Source organism: Theropithecus gelada, chromosome 16 (assembly GCF_003255815.1).
Source record: "Theropithecus gelada isolate Dixy chromosome 16, Tgel_1.0, whole genome shotgun sequence".
Lineage (NCBI taxonomy): Eukaryota > Metazoa > Chordata > Mammalia > Primates > Cercopithecidae > Theropithecus > Theropithecus gelada.
Window position 1 is genome coordinate 25,565,050 of NC_037684.1, and position 22,815 is coordinate 25,587,864.

Below are 22,815 nucleotides of genomic sequence, written 5' to 3' on the forward strand. Positions count from 1 at the left end.
CAGCACATCAAAGGGTTATCTTTTATTATGATTAGCAATACATTATCAAAGTTGAATGTTTTGATTTAAAAAATAAAAATAAAAAGAACTTCAAACTCTTTACAGGTATCAATACCATAGCTAAAATATTGAAATAAATTAATTCTGAGAAAGACTTAAAGAACTTAAACAATGGCCCAGAAATTGAACCCCCTAAGGGCATGCTCCCAGCTTTATCCTAATGACTACTAGGAAGTAAGTAGTCCAGTGAACATTCCTATAGCCATAGAATATTGAGACCCAAATGGTTGCTGTACCCAAGGCACGCCCTTCAGCCAGATGACAGCAGCAGTGAAGTGTTGACTCAGGCCAGAGATAGTTTCTTAATGAGCCACCACTGACTTAATCAAGTCAACACTCATGAGCTAACCCTAGAAGACCTCCCATCCATGTTTAACGTAATTGATTGATTTATGAAAAGGAATAGAGGATTTAAGCACAATAGGAGGCAATTACAAATAAATACAAGCTAAAAATTATTACTATAGATGAATGCAAACTTTCGAATAGGGGATACACTTCTACAGAGTTGGACTGCCCCAGGAGTAATTCTAAGAAACAAGAGGGAGACAAAGTTTAAAAAACGTCAATTCTTGGCTGGGCGCGGTGGCTCACGCCTGTAATCCCAGCACTTTGGGAGGCTGAGGTGGGCGGATCACAAGGTCAGGAGATGGAGACCATCCTGGCTAACACAGTGAAACACCGTCTCTACTAAAAATACAAAAAATTAGCCAGGCGTGGTGATGAGCGCCTGTAGTCCCAGCTACTCAGGAGGCGTGAACCCAGGAGGCGGAGGTTGCGCTGAGATCGCGCCACTGCACTGCAGCCTGGGTGACAGAGCAAGACTCTGTCTCAAAAAAAAAAAGCATCAATTCTTGTTGGGGCTTTCTTGTGCTGTGCACCTTCGAACAGAGGCCAGCGATACAGATTGAGTAGAGCCTTTTTTTTCCTTGTAGTCATTTTCTGTTTCTCCTTTCTTATTCCTTCCTCAAACTTAGTCCTCTCCCAGTGCCTGGATATCCAATGTAGGGAATAATCAGACACCCACCCAGTTGCCTTTGTACTTCCTGCACCTGCAGTACTAAGGTAGTAGAAAGAACTACAGCTTCGGGCCAGGCGCAGTGGCTCACGTCTGTAATCCCAGCACTTTGGGTGGCCAAGGCAGGCAGATCATGAGGTCAGGAGTTCAAGACCAACCTGGCCAACACAGTGAAACCCCGTCTCTACTACTAAAAATACAAAAATTAGCCAGGCATGGTGGCAGGTGCCTGTAGGCTGAGACAGGAGAATCACTTGAACCCAGGAGGTGGAGGTTGTGGTGAGCCGAGATCACGCCACTGCACTCCACCCTGGGCAACAGAACGAGACTCTTTCTTAAAACACTGAATCTTTGCTAAGTTACTTGAAATCCTTAAGATTTGCCCTTGGGCTTGGTAGCAATTGCCTCATGCTGCCTCCCTGCCTGCAGTAGTTATCACAGACCTTTGCCTACCTTTCACCATCCTACATCCCTCAGAACCTTTCCCATCTAGGGGCAAAGGCTAAAGCCCTGTTTGGAAAGGATAACAGCATAGTTTGTAAACTGAGCTACAAGTCCCATGTGTCCTTCCAACCCCCAACCCGCTCTCAAACCCAGCAACCACAATTTCTCCTCTAAATTATAGGCATACAACCCAGCCAGTTGTTCTTTTCTTATTTTAAACCTTCAAACTAATATGCCATTTGTCACTGTAAATATGTTCATCAGTTCTTTTGCATTTAAATAAGTGGTTGGCATATCTAGATACAAAACCAGGTGTGTCACATCTGTTCATTCAGAATCTTCCATACTCATGGTGAGAGAGGAGGGGGGACAGTAAGAGCAAGAGACTCAGAGGCTTTTATTGACCATTTTGCCATCAGGGTGAAATAAAATCTGGTGACCAAAGAAACAACAAAACATTTTAGTGGCCGGTTAGAACAAGGAGAGATACTTTAACAAAAAAGATTCTGGTGTCAAAAAGCACTGTTCCATGGCTCCCTTCTCGCCAGTTATTTCTTATTGTGCCCATGACATTTTCTTAGTAAGAATAGTGTTTGTGTATTTCTTTTAGCTCAACCAGGTGAGGACAGAGTCTTTTTTCTTCTTCTTTCTTTTTTAATATTGTCAGCACACTGCCATCCTTCTCATCATTATCATCATCAAAAAGCATTTATTAAGCAATTCATTTCACATGATATAGAGCTCAAAGCATCCCAGACACTGTGGTTCCTGTTCTCTATGTGTTCTGCCTGAACCACACAATGAGGACAAAAAATTCTTGAGAGCCACCTCCTCTTTTTCTGTTTCTAACACTTTTTTTTTGGTAGTGACAAGCAGAATAGTCTCTCTTCACTTAGGGTCCTTTTCCTTTTGTCTCTTTCCTCGTCATCTAATAATACTCAACATTATTCTGCTACTTCTCAGGTTGACCTCTTACAAGGAGGATAAATACTGAGTTTTAATCATTCTCCCTCTAGCATAAATTCCCACCTGACCAGCAGGGAAGGGGGAGAGAAGTTTAGCCCAAATGCTACATAGGGCATGGGAGGCAATTCTGGGACCTTATAATGCCTCCCTGTGCTGCTGTCCCTCCCCTCAAATGTGAGCTCTGCTGGCCCTGATAATAATGTTTCAGCTCTATAATAGCCTTCAAGAGCCTCACATTTACAGCCACACTCTCCCTGCTGTAATAATTCCTTCTTTCTGTTATTATAGATCTCTTAACATTCTAATAAATTCTCTGTCTCTGTTGTACTCTTTTGGCAAAATAACCTTTCACGTTGCATTTCCCTAGCTTGGCAGTGGTATCTGCCTTACTGTCGCAGTAGCCTCTTCTTAAGCTTCTCTAATAACCTTTCCTTGACTATTGTGGTTCCTCAGGGATGTAACAGCTGTTTCTGTGCTTTTATTTTACATACCAGAGAAGATGCCTTCCCTTGGCAGTTGCATCTCTCTAGGGATACAGGGAGCTTTCCTGTCTTGCAGGCAAGCAGCCCAAAGGGACCTTCCTCATTAAGGGCTACAGTGTTCGGATGGCCCCCCACCTGCGAAGAGATTCCAAGAAAGAATCCTGCTTTGAACTGACCTCCCAGGATAGGCGCAGCTATGAGGTAGGACGCACCGAGGAGATGGTGATCCTTGTTGGTGTTGCAGTTTCCTTTCGTGTTGCATGTGAGCCATGGTTGCTATGCTGGGTTCCAGCCTTTCTTTGTTACCTGCTCATTTCATACCAACTAAGACCCTATTTCTTGACATGTCTTCACATTTGCTATGCCACACCCTCCCCTCTGTTGCCACTCTCATCCTAGATACAGACTTTGCTTGGCTTCCATCCTTCATTCCTCGCCTTCTCAATTTCAATTCATAGGTGAGATGCTTGTCAGTTGCAGCACACAATCCAATTCCTTACTTATAGTCTCTGATTTTATGGTTTAAATTCCCATTCTCTTTATTTTTTCAACTGATTTTCTTCACTTCCTCCCATAAAACCCAAAAAAAGAAGATCTAACTGTAGAGTGAAAAAAAAAATTATTTTCCCATGTTCATCTTGCTATCCAAAATAATCTTCCTGTATGTAGATGCTTTGCATATCTCTGGAAGGATTTCTAAGGTATTGGTGACAATAGTTAGTAATAATAATAATTGAAGGACTAGAGGACCTGGTTGGGGCATGAAAGATTTATTCCTTACTATGCTCAGTTTGAATCTTTACCTCATTATAAAATTAATTTGTTTCATTTTATTTTTGCCATCTTCATCCTGAATGACCAATAAAATTTAAAAATTTCTGACTGTAGAAATATAGTGATTTTCACCAAAAATGTATGTTTGCATGTGTGTGTGTATTGTTTTCTGCTCTTTGGTAATGTTTATCTTATTACAATTTTATTAAAGCAATTTAGAAAAACTTTAGCTTATGAAAAAGGAAAACACCATACTAAGAGTAAATTAACCACTTAAATGACACTTTTAGTCTTCAGACTTTTCTCAGCATTCTTCTTTTTATTTCTACAGTATCTTAACTCTTATTTTGTTAAAGGACCTAGGTCTTCATTATGTAATTTCCAGAAATTTTTAAAAATTTGAATTAAAATTTTTTTATAGAGTCCTTTATGAATATATATAAAATAGATCTATGCACTGAATATGTTCCTAGTTATTTTTATTATTATATTCTGATAGTAATATATCCAGATAAAAGTTTATGTAACAAGTCTAAACCAGTATTTCTAGAAATGTTTTTATAGAAATTTGTTTTTAAGAAATCAAGAATAACAATGTCTATTAATAAGTATTATGCAGGAATCCAGTTTCTTTGTGTAGCAGATATCTTTACCTTACCCTAATGGTCAGATAATTAAAATATTTTTCAGGGACAATTATTTCAAGTTGATTCATTTAAAATAAAAAACTTACTAAGGGCTGATGCTTGACGGGCCTATTTTGTAAATCAGAATGTATTTACTTCTTTTCTTTGGCCTATTGAATCCAAATCATTACCATGGTCCATGGATTCTTCTTCTACAATATCCTTCGGCTCTTTCCCTTCTTATTTATTCCCACAGCTATCACAATGGTTAAGTTCCTGTCACTTCATCCAGAGGACCAGTTGGTCTTCTATCTCCAGATTTCTCTATTCCAATCCTTCCTACTCACAGCTATTGAAAGAATCCCCCACTCCATTTGCTAGAGCTGATAGTGGCTTCCCGTTGCCTACATTTTAACTCTGAGCTCCTAGTACTCAGAGCCCTTTTACCAACTCTTCTCTGACCCTCAACTCTCCAACTTCATCTGTTATTGTTCTCCAGTCAAACTGATCTGCCAGCCTTCCCCATAAGTCATGTTCTCATTCCTGTTCTTTTGCACATGGGCCTCCCTACCTAAAATGTCCAACTCTGTCCACCAGTTTCCACCAACTCTTCTTTAAAATCCACAAAATGGTATTATTTTAGCAAGCCACTCTGACCCACTCTAGGCAACAATAGGTGCTCCCGGTCTCCTCTTGATATCCAGTTGTTACCAAATGTGCCTCCTTTGTAGTGTTCCCGTTTCGTGTGTGGGGGTTGGTTTGCTTTTTTTTCTTGTAAACTTTTCTCAAATAAATGCCTGATGAAGGAATAGATAATCAAATGAAAGAATGCACATGGACATGAATGTCTGGACTCAAAAAGCTGTCATCTCTGGATACGCAAAATTGCACAAGGAAAAAATCAGTTTGAGTGAAATATTTGGTCTTCTTTCTGTATGTTAATCAGGCAGAGAATCCTGAGCTTTAAACTTGACTCTGAAACTCAGTGGTTCCTCCCCCTTAGACATCCCTGTCAAGATTCATGGAAATTTTAGTGACAGTGATAAATTAATTCACTGATTTTTCTGTAGTTTACAGCTACTAGTCCAGCAGAAGCCAGAGACTGGGTGGATCAAATAAGTTTCTTGTTAAAAGGTAAGTGTCACTGTTACAGAAATAATACCTGAGTTCATTTGCAGTTGAAGTTATGTTGCATAAATATAATCTGTAGACTTCAGTATGTATTTTTTCTGCCCTTTCTCACCTCTGCCTTTCCTACCACATTCCCCATATTACAACAACAGATAGTACTATGTGTGAATGAGAAGGTAAAGATGGTATCAACCTTGGGAGGACCTCTGGTATCATAGCTCATCCACCTACCTACAGGCAAGTCTGTAATATTCAAAATCACTAGACAAGAAGATTCTAAAAATCAGCTCAGCCCAATTCAGTGTCTCCTAACCCCGTATATTCTGGAAAGGAAATTCATAATATCCAACTTAAAGTCATCTAGTTGCGATTGAGGTTCAAAATCTTCTTATTTTAGTCTTAGGAGGAAGTAGAAATCTAAACCAATCTAGATGGTCTTCAGAGACATTGGACATTAAAAACAAATTGCTATTTCCCAAGCCGCAATAAGATGTTCCTTGCTTTGGGGTGGGAAGAGTCCTGCCTGAAGATGGTAAGTGACTGCTCTTAGAGTACCCTCTGCTGGCCAGCCTGTAGGCAAAGCAGAAACGGTGGCCAGGGAAGCCTTATCTGGGAGTGGCCTGTCAGGTAGAAGAAGCCAACCTTGAGTGAGTCACTTGTTATTAGATAATCCTTACCTACCATCATGGCAGGACCCTACCTCTGTTCTGCAGAAAGGCAGAAACACCGACTTTATACATGGCCCAAGACCTAGAAAGACACACGTCAACCTAAAAATGCCAAGCCTTTTCATCTCAGTGTTTTATTCTGCTATAAGATTTTATTGTGGATAAAAAGAAGGAAGCACCAGAGCTTTAATTACAAGAATTGCCTGTTTTACTCAGTTATGCCTTTGCTATCACAAAAACAAACTATTGCATCTACCAACAGCGTCACGTATAATAGACTGGAACTAGGCAAACATGAACATTGATGGCAAGACTACAGGGTACACTCTCATCTAGGTGCCTTGGATTTATGCGTGTAATATACCCCTAAGTGTGTAAACCTCAATAAAACTCAAAGCAGCTTTATTGAGCTGTACCCTGTGGTACTTTCAGAATCCCACATTGAAGAAATTATTCATTCCATTTTATTTTAAAACAAACAAAATAATAACATATGGTTTAAGCCACAAATGTGTTTTTGATCTTTTCCTCTTATGTGGTGGCACCAAAATTCAGATGAAAATTGTTGCAAAATCTTTATTAAAAGCCTAATCAAGCCAAACAGTTTTATTGCATTTTGAAATGAACGTTGGACATCTCTCCATCCTTTCCTTCCCCAGAGTAGGCTGACTGCAATCGCCCATCCTACAGAGGGCCCTCATCAGGGTTTCAGAGAGCACTTTGTAGTACACATCAGAGAATGAACATACCCAGTTCCCCATTAAAATAAAAAACTAATCTCCCTCTCCTGCCCTGGTGCTCCCCAGTGCTGTAATGGCTCAACACCTTCTATGCAGTGACCCACTTTAAAGTCAGCTAGACTGTGCAGTTGCAAAAGGACACGGTAACTGCATTGTTCAGCCATTCTATTTGGTGTTGTATTACTGCTATATTTTTCCATACCCCATTTCTTTTTCTCTTCCACTGTTGCCCATTTTTTTCTCTGCAAACAAATTTGTCTGAAATTCTGCAGTGAAATCACTGGGGATATGAGCTTCTGACAGCTCCAACACCCTACAGAGGCCACCTTAGTTCCCATGGCCTGAGCACCCTGGAGGACTGCAAGCCTTCACTCACCCTTCCAGTTTTCTACTTGATGAGCTGTGCGCAGCACACTGGCTTTTCCTCTTCTGGCCTATTTTCTTCCATTCGCCTCCTGTTCTCATTCACACACCCATACTTTTCAGGCTGCTTCACCCTGATCAAGTTTTATTGCAAGGAAGGATTTATGCTGATGGTTTAAACCTGATGCAGTGCTATTCTGGCCTTTTCTGTAGATTTCCTGCCACCAAAGCCCACATTAGATATAATAGCATTTAACCTGGTGTTTCATTTTCTTTTGACATATTTTACTCTCATCCCTCCTCCTCCTTCTCCCTCTTTCCTTTCCTGTCTTATTATTTTCTTTTTCTCTGTTTCTTGATTCATTCTCATCTTTGCCCTGGCAGATCTGAGCTCCTTAACCATTCCATATGAAGAGGACGAGGAGGAAGAAGAAAAAGAAGAGACATATGATGATATTGATGGTTTTGACTCCCCAAGTTCTGGTTCCCAGTGCAGACCCACTATCTTGCCTGGGAGTGTGGGGATAAAAGAGCCTACAGAGGAGAAAGAAGAAGAAGATATTTATGAAGTCTTGCCAGGTGAGAAATTTTGTCCTCTGATTATCTTCCACTAGTTTCGGAAACTCATGACCTGGAGGAAGAATAATAACTTTGAAAATTCCAAAATAAGCCAAATCGAACCTTCATCCTCTGAAGGAGATAATGTGGGAAGCTTTATGAGATTGTAGGGAAGCGGGTAATGAGGCTCTGCCTTGCCATGGGAGCAAGAAGAATTTGATTAGAGAGTGTCTTCTATCCATGCCATGTGAAGTAACTTATTACATGTGTCCACCAGGTTAAAGAGTCAAGAATACTTACATTGGTTTTTATTGGTTTATTGTGAGCTTTGGGATGAGTCATCAAAATTCTCTAGTTTCAACTTTTTGGTGTGTAGTTGTAAGAATAAGGAAAATTGCTTCAAAATTATGAAGGATTTCAAAACTCTGAAATATGTAAATGCTGACAAATCTTTTAGTAATACCTTGATAGACCAAACCTTGATAGTAAACCTTGATAGAGAATAACTCATTATTACCTAGTTCAGATATACCATGAGTTAAATCACATCTCTTAAAAATAACCCTAACATGTTTTATCTGCTCATCATTACAGCAGGTCTGCTTTATATATTTCCTTTCTTCCAAAGGCATGAAAACTAGCATCTCAAAAAATGTATAGTCATCACTGCTTCTGCATAGCCATGTCTGGTGGGGATAACAGCAGCTGGTGAACGGTGCAGAGCTCAGTGGGGGTCAGACGGTGGAGAACCAAAGCCTGAGCCTTTTAATTGTGAAGTAGTTAGACCACAGGAACACTAATCTTCAAGTCCATTCAGAAAGATCATTCCTATGGAAATTTGCCAGGAGTTCAGTGCTCTGCGGAGAAATTCAAGTTAAGCTTAAATTTATAGCAATTTAGACCCAGATGAACCCAGATGAACCTCAATCCCAGATGAACCTAAGAACTAAGGTGAATCTAACACTCAGGTCCCTGAAGACAGGGCTGGTTGCTGAAAGCATAATCAGTAAGCAACTTGCATTTCAAGGCTTCCTAAGAAGAGCATCCAACCCTCACCACACCACATTCATCTCTTCCTGGGGAGGAAACTACATCATTGCTTCCTGAGTCAAGGGGCAGGACCGTGGCCATATGTCCCTGCCCTGCTGAGGACTTCACCCACCCACCAAGGAGAGCCTGCTTCTTCTTCTAGCACTTCCAGCCTCTGCCAGTCCTGACTTCTCCAGCCTTTTTGTTGTGTTTTATTATGCAAATGATATCTTGGTTGAGGTCGCGCCATTTCTTGTGTCTTGTGTCTGACGTTAAAAAAAATGATAATTTCCTCAGCAAGTCATCGTCGTTAATGAAGTTTTACAAAAACAGATACAACCAAAGGAAAATAAAATTTCACAGGTGATAAATTTTTCCAATTTCCCTGGCAGAATTCGATAGGATTGTTAAATTAAGAGTGAAGGTGTCTGTTAGAAAGCAACGAGCAGTGATGGGTAATTTTATAGAGTGGAAAATTGAATCAAATTGCTACATTAAAACACAGCTCCTCTGAGAATCTTCCCTTTCACAGTTGGCTCCATTGCAACAGCAGGGTGCAGAAATGGATCTAATTCACAATACTCTCTAAAAGGAGATGCACTCCCCAACTTGGCCAGAATCTTCTTAGTGAGCTCACATTCTGCTCACTCCTGCCCAGGCTTGGGGAAATATCCGCGTGACACTCCACTTTGGGTTACAACTGTGGAAGAGTGCTCTGGGAAAACCTCAGTGAACTTTCTGGGGTGGAAAGAAAGGGCCTTTTTCTGCACCATGTTTCATTTTCAAAGGAGCCAGGAAGGAGGGGACTGATGCTCAGAGACGCAGAGCAAAGGAGAATAAAAAGAGGACTCAAAAAATAAGATGAGTTTGGGACTGTCACCTTACCCCAGGAGTGGGCAGTGAAGGTATGATTGGCTTCCTAATGACCATCTTTCTCCTGCCTCCTAAACTCCTCCCCTTGGCCAATGCAGTACCGCCCAGAGTATCAGGGCATTTTTCCAAAATTCCCACCAGCTGGTATGTTGGAGTGGCCCCAAGGGCATGAAGACTGGTCTGTGGGTGCATTTAACCTCTATCCACAACAGCTGCCCATTGGAAGTGAGGAAGGCCACACAGTAGGAAATCCAGGATATCTTTCTGCAGATTAGGGAAACAACAGCTAAATTGCACCCAGTTTCCAAAGGACAACACTGTACCCAGGCAACAGGTTCTTTCCCATAAGCCTCTGTCCATCACAGTTCCTAGAGACAGAGTTGGAGGTGGGATATATTGGCATTTAATTATGATATGAATATTTCAGCCGCAAGTTTCCATCACCCAGTTTCCTGTCCACTCCACTCAGCTGTTGCTTCTGAACTTGCTATTTGAATTTTGCGTAGTGCCACACCTGGAGAAATTGAGAAGGGAATGTGAGGGGGCCTAACACTGTCTCCCTTCTGCTGCCCTCTCATAAGACCACCTACCAAGCAGCGGCACATGAGACAGCAATGGTATCCTAGGCACAGATACTGACCCTAAATCAGGATGGATTTGCTCTGCCACCTGCTAACTGTGAGACCTTGAGCAAGTTACTTGCCCTCTCTCTGTCTGATTATATTACCTGTAAAACAGGGAAAACAATAGTAGCTGTCTCAGAGGGATGTGGTGAGGAGTCTAAAACTGACATGTGTAAAGTTCTTAGCACAGAGCCCTGGCAAACAATGGCATACAGTGAGTACTCAGTAAATGCTAGCTGTTATTAATGTGATGGTGTTTAAACAGGAAGTGTTACCTCCTTGAAGAACTGGGGATGGTTAGGTCCCCACCCTCTCGAACCAGACCCAAGACAGTCCCGTTGGTTATTTCCAGCTATGTGTATGGAGCAGGTGAAATTGAAAATCCTGAGCAGATGGAATGTGAAGTGCACCTTCTGCTCAGGCCCATTTTTACTGCAAGGCCAGGTGCTGGGTGGAGGGACAGCCTACAGTACCGTTGGATTGTGCTAACATTGCATACCCCTCAAGAGTCAAATGACGTGGGCCTCTAACATTTGTTTCATTATAACAGGTAAAAGTGCTTTGTGGAGGATATTTAACATTGACGGTTCTGCTAATCCTCCCTTTTGGGATGGGTCCCACACAAGCCCTCACTGTCTCTATAGGGAAAGCCATGTAAGTGAGACCTTCCTTCCAGAGTATAATTTAGATGGGCTTCCTAATAGGGAGAAAAGTGTATGTAACGCATACCAAGTCAATAAAAAATGTTTTTTTGTAATCAAAATAATGTATGGGTCATCACATTAAACTCACTCCATCACATTAATCATGGGATAATTAGCATTTGCTACATGGCTAGCGCTCTTCTCCCCGTGAGGGAAAACCAGAGCACTCAAGGTTTTCAGCCAGGCCACAAAAACGTTAGTCCTGGAAAATATGGTTTCAAGGTTGGTATCTGGTGGGATTTCTGAACATCCGTGTTGAGCATTTGTGGGCCCTTGATTTTTTTAGGATCTCATTTGCAGTAGATTAAACTGCAGGGAACCACCACAAAGAAATGCTAAAGCAATATGTAGAAAATGGGAGGCTTTTCTGAGCCCTCTCTCACCACCACCACCACCCCCGAAGTTATTTTACAGGCCAGCATAGGCCCAGCTCCATGATTCAAGATTCCATAAAAGGACAACTTTTATCAGGTTTCTCTTTGTCTGGAGTCTCAAGGCTGGGATCCAGCAAGACGTCTGAGACCATTGAAGTGCTGTAACTGGGGCCTTGTAGCAGCTGCAGTGGCAACAGAATCCGGCTGTGTTCTCTAGAGAGATTTCAGAAGAGCAAATGGAAAGAGAGATGAAGAGCCCTCTTTGGGAATTTCTGTGCACATTCCAATGCTGCCCACACTGCCCCAGGGTGTTGTTATAGACCTAGAAACCAGATTGCTTTAAAATAAAGCGTATAACTGAGTTTTTAAAATTTTGAGTCAAATGGAAACAAACATTCTGTGGAATTATTTTTCCCCCTGTACTGTTGTTCAGACCCACAGGAAGGGGGAACAGTGAAGATAAGAAGTCTAAGGAAATGAAACAAAATGGAGACCAAAAATACAAAGTTTATGAAGAAAGAGCATCAGGGAAGAGTCAACACCATCATCAGGCCTCCTCTGAACTTCTGGCCTTTTCTCTCTCTTACTCCCATGCCCACTGAGCCCAAGTCACACAGTGCTGCTTGGTCAGCACCAAAACTAGAATCATGTTGTTTCTTCTACCTAGACCATCCCCCTGATTTCAGCCTGTGAAATCGTACACATTCTGCTCAAATATGTCTCCTCAGTGACACCTTCCCAGATACTCAACTGGAATTAAGCTTTGTTTTAGCCCTCACCAGTGATTTGTATTCAGGTCTTTCTCCCCAATTAGTAGATGCTTAGGTATTATTTGTGAAGTTAAATTCAGTGCATTTCAAGTGTTGCAGATAGCACAAATTGAGTTTAATATCTTATATATCAAGCCCATATCACTGAAATATGATGCAAATATTTTGAGGTAACAGTTAAGATAACCAAATACACAACAGAGAATTAAATGTGTTATTAGCATCTTGCTTGTATTTTCCATGTAGTCTGACGAGGCGCTATACATCTGTGGATTTATAACATACTTGTGCATGCCGGGGAGCAGTTTATTTCTAGTTTTCTGCATGTCCCCTTTGCACCTTGAGTCTATCTGTATTTCTGTTGCATCTGTCACCAGAGCACCTTGATATCTGGTTGTGCATTGACACAGTTGGCATTTTTTGAAGCTTTTGTCACTTTCTTTGTTTGGGGAAGTAAGTGATTTCTCCTCTTTCTGATTTAGTAATTTTTTCCTAATGTTATTCTTTCTGATATCAGTGTAGCCGATGTCAGAGGAATGTCAGAGCAGCACTTCAAAAAAGAGCCAGGTGTCATGAGAAGCTGCTGGCTCCTCTCTGTCCCTCTGAGGTGGATTCAGTGTCCTATTCCTCTCAACCTCTCATTAGTGTCCCTGACATTGTGCCAAGAATGTTGATTGAAATCGACTCTCCGGATACTGATGCTCATTTGTGATGCCCTGTGGTTCTCTTACATGTTCGCACAGTTAACAGAATCTTCTTCAACTGTTTTCCCAATTGAGATGAGATATTTGGGGATCAAATAGAGCATTTAATGTGATAAGTGGACAGTAATCTTTAGAGGTTAATTTGTTTAAAACCTATGTTAGGTTGGGGTCCCATATGCCCTGTTAGGAGCAAGGACCATTATAATCCATTACTGTTTAAAGTTGAGCTAGCATATAAATTTTAATTCACTCTTAAATGAAGATATATTTCAGTAGATATAATGCTGAAATGCCTAATAATATTCTTATAAAGAAATTCAACAAGCTCTTTAGCCTAAAAAATATTTTTTCAAAATAGTCTCTTAAAATTAAAGTGTCACATTACAGATTAATAAAAATGAAAACTTTAGCTACTTAACCCACCCCTTTTTGTGAGCAACAAGACTTTTTTTCTGTTGCCATATAATAGTTGTCTTTGACTCTGGAGTTGGAAAGACACCTGTTCAGTCTCATGGAAAGATCTGAGATAACTTGTATGCCTGTTTGTATTGTGCCCTCTGAACCTAGGGAGGTGTCTAGGGGTGTAATTTTCACAACCAGCTGTGAATGGTGCTTTCCTTCACTATGCAATAGTGCCCCCTACCCAATCTTCCAAAGACCCCAGAAGCATAGCACCAAGCCCATCAATGGGAAGTCTTCTTGATTTGAGCCTACTTTCAGCCACCTGGGAAGGACAGTGTTAGATAAAACAGATGTGGGGATTGGAGCTTCCCCGTTTACATCCATCATCGTAGAGCTTAGTAATGGCGGTGAATGACATAAAAGCTCTATAGCCAATTTTTTTTTTTCTTTCTAGTTGATTCCAAAAGTGCGGTGGAAATCAAGAGTATCTGGTCTGGAACTGAACTGCATAGAACACATTTCTATTGTTCCATCTTTGTATTATGACTAGATTAAGTGCTGTTGCCCGAAAGAATAAAGGAATCAAGTTTTAGTTTTCATTTTTATCATTGCAAATACATTTACATTCTCCTATTTTACAAATGCAAAGAGCAGGCAGGCCACTTTCAATAATTTATTTTAAAATCAATGCTAATGAGGTTATGTCTCGTCAGTAGCCGAGTTTTACAATAAAGTCTGATTTATTTAGAAAAGATCTTTGGTGAAGCTTCCCATCTAATGGCGGTGGGAAGGAGGTGGAGTAGCAGCACTGTGACCCTCCAACTTCGGATCCAATTTGTAATTCACAGTGGAGATCTGACCCAATTTACATTGATTAGAATTGGGAGGAAGAGACAGCTGCGCACAGACAGCAGCGGTAGAATAAACCCTCTCTGCAAAAGTGCCTAAGCACAGCAAATTATTGGTCTTTGTGATGGAGTTGTTTGATATCAACAAAAGAGCTGCTCTCTGTCCAAATTATTAGGTATCTCTAAAACTGAGGATGTACCAACTTTTCCTCTAATGTTTCCAATCCTAAAATTAGTCCCATGTCAAAGGAAACGCATCATAGCCAAGAAAGGAAGGAAGTGGACGAGTAATGAGAAGACAATGTGCAAAGAATATTTAATGTGGTTTATTTCAGCATGATCTGTTTCTTATATTTGATTTCACTCCTCAATTAGCTTAGGTTGTTTTATTCCTCATGGTAGGGTTGAGGGAGCACTACAGGTGGCAAGTAGAACATTCTCTGCTGCTAGATCATACATGGCTATAAGAACTGTTGAGTCAAAGTGCTCCTTCTCCTACTACATTGTAGGGAAAAAATATATATATTTTATTTCCCAGAGTATCAGTCTTTTTTTTTTTTAAGAGACAAAGTCTCACTCTGTTGCCCAGGCCCAGGCTGGACTGTAGTGGTGCAATCAGCCTCAAACACCTGAGCTCAGGCAATCCTCCTGCCTCAGTCTCCCAAGTAGCTGGAACTACAGGTGTGCACCACTGTGCCTAGCTAATTTTTATTTTTATTTTTTATAGAGACAGGGTTTTGCTCTGTTGTCTACGCTGGTCTCTAACTCTTGGGCTCAAGCGATCCTCCCATCTCAGCCTACCAGAGTGCTGGGATTGCAGGCGTGAGCCACCACAACTGGCCGTATCAGTCTCTTTCTTACTTGAAATCAATTACTCCTTTAATGCTTTATAGTATTCTAACATATTTTTATGCTGCTCCTTTTTACCTATGAGCTTGGAGCTTACTTCCCCAGTTTGACACACTGGAACTCATATTGCCCTATAAACATTACATTTAAAAAGAGAAAGAGAAATGTCAAAGATTCATTTAGTGGCAAAACTATGGAGAAGCAAGACAAGCAAATGTCGTTAAGACTCAGGAGAAGGGCCAGGCACGGTGGCTCAAGCCTGTAATCCCAGCACTTTGGGAGGCCGAGGCGGCAGATCACGAGGTCAGGAGATCGAGACCATCCTGGCTAACACGGTGAAACCCCGTCTCTACTACAAAATACAAAAAACTAGCCGGGCGAGGTGGCGGGCGCCTGTAGTCCCAGCTACTCGGGAGGCTGAGGCAGGAGAATGGCGTAAACCCGGGAGGCGGAGCTTGCAGTGAGCTGAGATCCGGCCACTGCACTCCAGCCTGGGCAGCAGAGCGAGACTCCGTCTCAAAAAAAAAAAAAAAGACTCAGGAGAAAAGAAAGTAAATGTAGCCAGGAGGAGCTGAGTATTGAGCCCTCAAAACATTGCTTATTATACCCTATCTACTGTGCACATGTGTGTATATATGTGTGAGTGAGAGAGTGGGAAAAGAGCATGGTGGTAGTGAAAAGAATAGCAAGTGTATTTTTCTTCACTTTGTCCCATGTATAAAATAGCTAAATATGATTCTGGTACACATATTTACTTTATAAAGGCCCAATTCCTATTTTATCAGGTAATGTTATGAGATGAAATCGGTTAATGGGATTAAGAAACGTAGGCCAATTATGTTATGACTTTGACCGTATAAACATTTGACTGGACACTGGCATTGACTTAGAACCCATTGTGAATCTACGGCGAATCTACGGCAATTAATTAAAAGACCATTCCAGCTACCCTCAGGAGCTTATACTCTAATGAACAAGGCAGGCTGAATAAAAACAGTAAAAATATAACTACAAGCCCCAAGTACTACGAACATAAAATTATGTACATGGGCCGGGCGTGGTGGCTCAAGCCTGTAATCCCAGCACTTTGGGAGGCCGAGGCGGGTGGATCACGAGGTCAGGAGATCGAGACCATCCTGGCTAACATGGTGAAACCCCGTCTCTACTAAAAATACAAAAAACTAGCCGGGCGAGGTGGCGGGCGCCTGTAGTCCCAGCTACTCGGAGGCTGAGGCGGGAGAATGGCGTGAACCCGGGAGGCGGAGCTTGCAGTGAGCCGAGATCGCGCCACTGCACTCCAGCCTGGGCGACACAGCGAGACTCCGTCTCAAAAAAAAAAAAAAAAAAAAAAAAAAAAAAAAAAAAAAAAAAAAAAAATTATGTACATGACCAGCCTCCATTACAGCTAAACAAAGATGGATACATTAAGGATTAAGGACTAAGTAATCAAAGAGGGTTTTTTGTTTTTTCCCAGGGACAGAGTCTTGTTCTGTCACTGAGGCTGGAGTGCAGTGGCAAAATCTCGGCTCACTGCAACCTCTGCCTCCTGGGTTCAACCAATTCTCCTGCCTCAGCCTCCTGAGTAGCCGGGATTACAGGCGCCCGCCACCGCACCCGGCTAATTTTTGTATTTTTAGTAGAGACAGGGTTTCACCATATTGGCCAGGCTGGTCTCAACTCCTGACCTCATGATCCGCCCGCCTTGGCCTCCCAAAGTGTTGGGATTACAGGCATGAGCCATCGCACCCAGTCAGTCACAGAGGGTTGTTCAGACACACACACACGCACACACTCTAACATCCTAACTCTGGAGTGCTTAAAACCGGAGAGAATGCTTTCATAGAGATAATAATTTTGAAGAGAATTCCAGAGAGAAGGAGAAATGGAGTTTGAGGGAAAGGATTAGGATTCCGGTGATAGACATCTGAATAATCCAATGGACTGGAAGCTCCACAATGGCAGGAACTCTGACAGTCTTGTTTATTGCTTGTCCCCAGTTCCTAGTGCGGTGTCTTGCATGTAATAAGCACTTCAACATGCTTATGAATAAATGAAAGGGAAGGGAAGGAGAGGGCCAGTTTGAAGGTGACAAATTAATACTATTTTTTTTTTAAGAACACAGTAGGCCGGGCGCGGTGCCTCACGCCTGTAATCCCAGCACTTTGGGAGGCCGAGGTGGGCAGATCACAAGATCAGGAGATCGAGACCATCCTGGCTAACACGGTGAAATCCCGTCTGTACTAAAAATACAGAAAATTAGCTAGGTGTCCCAGCTAATCGGAAGGCTGAGGCAGGAGAATGGTGTGAACCCGGGGGGCGGAGCTTGCAGAGAGCAGAGATTGCACCACTGCACTCCAGCCTGGGCGACAGAGCGAGACTCTGTCTCAAAAAAAAAAAAAAAAAAAAGAACACAGTAATTGCCAGGCGCGGTGGCTCACGCCTGTAATCCCAGCACTTTGGGAGGCCAAGGCGGGCAGATCATCTGAGGTCAGGAGTTCGAGACCAGCATGACCAACAGGAAGAAACCCTATCTCTACTAAAGATACAAAATTAGTTGGGCATGATGTTGTGAGCCTGTAATCCCAGCTACTCGGGAGGCTGAGGCAGGAGAATCGCTTGAACCCAGAAGGCGGAGGTTGCAATGAGCTGAGATTGCACCATTGCACTCCAGCCTGGGCAACAAAGAGTGAAACTCTGTCTCACAAAAAAAAAAAAAAAAGAACACAGTAATTAAACTTTCCTTAAAAAAGAGAATATGATGAGCTCAGAGAAAGGGAACCTCTCCATATAAAGAACGTGAGACTGGCTGGATGCAGTAGCTGACACCTGTAATCCCAATACTTTGGGAGGCCAAGGAGGGCAGATCACCTGAGGCCAGGAGTTCTAGACCAGCCTGGCCAACATAGCACAACCCCATCTCTACTAAAAATACAAAAATTAGCCTGGCATAATGGCAGGCACCTGTACTCCTAGCTCCTCAGGGGGCTGAAGCAGGAGAATCCCTTGAACCCTGAACGTGGAATTTGCAGTGAGCCAAAATCGTTCCACTGCACTCCAGCCTGGGCAACAGAGCAAGACTCTATGTCAAAAAAAAAAAAAAAAAATGAGACTGTGAACCACTAATTGCTAATACTGATCATTTATCCCCCCAGATGAAGAGCATGATCTAGAAGAGGATGAGAGTGGCACTCGACGAAAAGGAGGTATAAGAGCTTCTAAATGCACAGGCACTGGGTAGGACATTATGGGGTTCTGATTAGAGAAAGCACTTTTCTCTGAGACTATAAAAATTACTGGACTCAATAATTAAGAGGGTATCTGTGTGTGAACCCCAAAGCCCCAAATAAAGTGACTGGGAAATACCTAAACTTTAAAAGCAGCCATCCATTCACTTTAATTAATGTTCCCAGAACAACCAAGATTTATCCTAGAGAGGGTGGGAAGCCAAACCAGATATTTATTTTTTCCTATCAGTATTTCTTAAATCAGTACAGTGAAAATAGAATTGCCTCATCTCTAAGAGATCAGAGGATTGAGAACGGAAAGAATGGAAATGTCTCCTCTCTGAGGGGCCCAGAGATTGCAAGTTCAGAGGGAAATGGAAATGTGTCAGATCTGAAAAGTGAACACGGGGTGAAAGATAGAATTGCTTGGTGATGCTGACTTCTGATGGCCTGGTTTGATTCCAGGCACATTTGGAAATGAATATGTAACAGGTTTGTTGAATATAAAATTACATCTTATTCATCCCAGACTGTTAACCATGCTTCAGGCTGTTAGTGAGCCCATCCTTTCAAAGGTCAGATGCCCCTCTGAAGCCTCCTTAAGTGGACCAAGGACCTAGTCCATGGTTGTCAGTAAAGGAATGCTGCACATTGCAAGGGCCACCTCAAGGACATTCGTTCCATCAGCAGAGCCCTAATCATGACTGATTTAGATACTGGCTGATATTTTTCTTAGGGAGTCTATGAAAATCTTAAGCCTAGGAATTCTTGCCCTCTTTCCCTCCCTGCTCCTTCTCTGTTATCTGGCCCTGTCTTTTCCCATTCTCCTCTCTCCTTTCCTTGTGCTTTTTCTTCTCTTCCTTACCCATCCAGCAAAACCCCCATTTCTAGGTTCATTCTCTACAGAAAGTGAATACTTAAAAGGTTCAGGACTCAACTTCCTAAGAGTCCAGCTTCTCCCAGGGAAGAGAAGAGACAACGAAGATGCAGCCTCAGAAGTCATGTGCCAAAGCAGGAGAGAAAGAAAGCAGGAGAGGCGGGTATGGAAGTATGTGAGTGTAGCTGCAAGTACCTCATGATAACGAACACATGTGATTAGGTCCATTCTGAAACCTGTTTCCTTCTGTTTTCTACTTACTATACAGAATTCCAAATGAAAATCTGTTCTGACCCACCCATGTTCCACATATATCTTTTCTCAACCAACTTCTATCACCAGTGCAGAAAAGAAACGCTTCATGTGGACAGCTTGGGTGGAGTAACTGTAAGCTTCCTATGGCCAATTTCATATTAAACTCCGTTCAGGAAGCATCGGTCTTTTAGCACAGTCTAGAATCCAGTTTCAGATTCCTCCCTCATCTCATTTCCTCCTTCCACCTCTTTCTCTAAGGTTATATCTGGGAGGTGAAAGGAGCCTTATTTCTTAACTGTTCCTACAACTATAATTCAAATAGGTTTAAAAAAAAAAAAAAAAAAACCCTTTTGTTCCTCATGCTTCCTGCCTCCAAAACAAGTGTTGTTAAAGTATAGCAAGCTCTGAATATGCTTCTGTGGTTTACACTTCCCACCAGTTATGACTGGTGACTTAGTGATTAAAAAACAGGAGGACTTTTTGCTCTCTCTGCAGAATCTGAGGCAGGAATTTTTATTATTTGTGTTTACTTATTTATCGATTGATTTTATATAGTGCCTTATCTCCAAAGGCACTATAGAAATGGTGAAATATATATAAATCCAAATGTCATCATTTAGTTTTGTAACAATAAAAGATAGAGGTCTGGGGGAAGGGCAGGCAGCCCCAGTGAAGGCATTTAAAAGGCAGGGAGCTCTAGGACAGTGTGAATTCCTATGTCATAGACAAGCTACACAAGTTTGGGCTACTTAGTTTTTCTCAGGTGCGTGTTTTTTTGTTTGTTTGTTTGTTTTTTGAGACAGAGTCTCGTTCTGTTGCCCAGGCTGGAGTGCAGTGGCGCTATTTCTGCTCACTGCAACCTCTGCCTCCCGGGTTCAAGTGATTCTTCTGCCTCTACTTCCCGAGTAGCTGGGATTACAAGCACGTGCCACCACGCCTGGCTAATTTTTGTACTTTTAGTAGAGACAGGGTTTCACCATACTGGCCGGGCTGGTCTGGAACTCCTGACCTCAGGCGATCCGACCGTCTTGGCCTCCCAAAGTGCTGGGATTACAGGCATGAGCCACCGTGACCAGCCTTTTCTCAGGTGTTAACATGCTTTTGGGGAGAAAAAAAAAATTTAAGCAAGCTGACCTTTCCCTTCTTCGTTTTTTCCCAAAAGATGCTATGGCTAGCAGAGTTACTTTTAAAATCCAAGTACTTTTCTCCAGCCTCGATGGATCCTGTTCCTTGAATGCTGTGCTTTTTTCCCTGATGGAATTGCTAACATTCTTAAGGCCCAACTAGATCTTATCAGAATAGTGGGGGAAGGGATTCAGTTCATCCTTATTGAGTGTTAATGACCCTGTAAGATGTAATTTCTTTTATTTCATTCTGTTACCTAGAAAATCTATCACAGCCTTGTAGTATTGATTGCTCAATCTATAAAGAGCTCAGTTTACAGCATAACTGTTAGTAACAGGGTTATTTTAATGAGTGACTCTTCAACACCTCAGAGTTTCACTAAATTCCAACCCATCAGCCCAATAGTCTAACACTAAGGGTCTTAGGTAATGAGTTTATCACCTTTCCTTATCATGAAAAGGTAACCTCCAGGTAACCAAAAATGAAACTTCCTCTGTGTTCGTTTTTATAAAAATTACGGCCATTTGTTTGCGTGTGCTATGTCAAATAAAAAGCAACCCTGGAGGCACAAATTATCCTTAAATACATAAAATCCTTGACCAAGGAAAACCTGAAACAGACCCCTCCCACCCTACCTCCCTCAGTCTGCCCCCAACCCCAACTCTGAAATTGTGGGCACACTAAGCCAAAAGTAGACACAGATCACACTGTTGTGGTCTTATAAGCAAACGATTACTTTCAGGAGGGCCAAAAAATGGTTGCTTATACCACTCCATCTTTGAGGCCCTCTTCTCACTTTAGGCTTACCAATAGAGTGAACTACTACATGAAAGAAACAAAGGGAAACCACAGAGGTGTTTGCAGCTCTTACCTTTTGAAGCCTGTTTTCCAAGACCAAACATGAGCTGATTATCAACCAGCTAAAATTTTGGCCCAATGAAAAGAGTAAATGACATGAAAATCAGAATCTGAGTGTACTCCACTTCCAAATCATACTTATAACACTAGGATCACAGTAATTTCAAAACTCAAGATTAAAGCACTATGAAATAAGTAAATGATATTATCCAATTGCTCTTCCTCCTCTGGTGCCACAGTCATTGAGGGCTTGGCAAATATTTTCATAGCTTCCTTCCAAAATAGTTTATAAACTATCAAGGCTGGGCGCAGTAACTCACATCTGTAATTCCAGCACTTTGGGAGGCTAAGATGGGAGAATTTCTTGAGCCCGGGAGTTTGAGATCAACCTGGGCAACAAAGCGAGATCCTGTGTTTTCAAAAAATTAAAAAGATTAGCTGGGTGTGGTGGCATGCACCTGTAGTCCCAGCTACTCAGGAGGCTGCAGGGGGAAGATAGTTTGAGCCCAGGAGTTCGAGGCTGCAGTGAGCTATGATTGTGCCACTGCACTTCAGCCTGGGTGACAGAGCAAGACCCTGTCTCAGAAAAAAAAAAGAAAGAAAATTATCAGAGTTTACTTGAATGGACTGAACATGTTGGACCTTTCTGACCTGGCTTAAAGAACATTTTAAGTCACTTCCAAAGGGTCACTACTTTGGCGTTTTTTGTCCAAGTCTCACCATCCCACCATCCCATCCTCTCGTAGGACTGGCTTTATCCGTCTTCACGTTTTGTTTCTCTTTTCCATACCTTAAGAGGTTGTACTTAATGCCAGGCCTTATTGACACAATCATTTTAGTAATCAAGAAAATGTGAATAACTTGCTGGCCTGCCTTTAGCCACTTTTCCCTGGTCACAGCCTGAATTCTGTCACTACCCAGTGACTCCCAAACATAAGCTGAACTCTGGAAGGAACAGTCAGGTTTTATCGTCCCTAAGGAAGGAGAAAGGCAGAGAGATGTCCTGGTCCTCTTTACCTTAAAACTTTGCTCGTCGTAGAGGCTAATTTTCAGACATTGACTCTATCACCAGTAGCACCAACTTGGCCTCAGTTACAAGAGAAATGATTGTTACTAGTTGTAAAGAACCTGGCATGCAATGACAAATGCTTTGCAATAAATAGAAAAAAGAAACCAATACTTTTTTTAACTTGATCTGTTGCTATTCTTCTTATGATATTTTGGTTGCTTGGAGTTTAGCTTCCGTTACATAGGATAAAGAGAGTAAGATGCTGCTTTTTTTCCTCTAGAAAAAGCCCTTCTCAGCTCTGCTAGCAATTTAAATGCAGTGATCATACCCATTAGCTTCTCTATCATTGTAATTGTTGTTAATTGTTATAACTGTTTTAGTTATTAGTGGTGTCATTATTGCTCTAGGTCCTCTGTCTGTTTTATGCTGAATATATTAGTGCTTTGCTTTTGAATTACCAG

General features: G+C 41.8%; 1 protein-coding gene across 2 annotated transcripts in view; it reads left to right on the plus strand.

Moving 5' to 3' along the window:
• SKAP1 (src kinase associated phosphoprotein 1) overlaps positions 1 to 22,815 on the plus strand; it is a 305,720-nt gene that overhangs the window by 249,172 nt on the left and 33,733 nt on the right. For both annotated transcript variants that reach the window (XM_025361855.1, XM_025361856.1), the window contains exons 7-10: positions 3,047 to 3,171; positions 5,441 to 5,504; positions 7,657 to 7,851; positions 18,159 to 18,209. In XM_025361855.1, the coding sequence (XP_025217640.1) occupies positions 3,047 to 3,171; positions 5,441 to 5,504; positions 7,657 to 7,851; positions 18,159 to 18,209 (435 nt within the window). The remainder of the gene's footprint in view (positions 1 to 3,046; positions 3,172 to 5,440; positions 5,505 to 7,656; positions 7,852 to 18,158; positions 18,210 to 22,815) is intronic.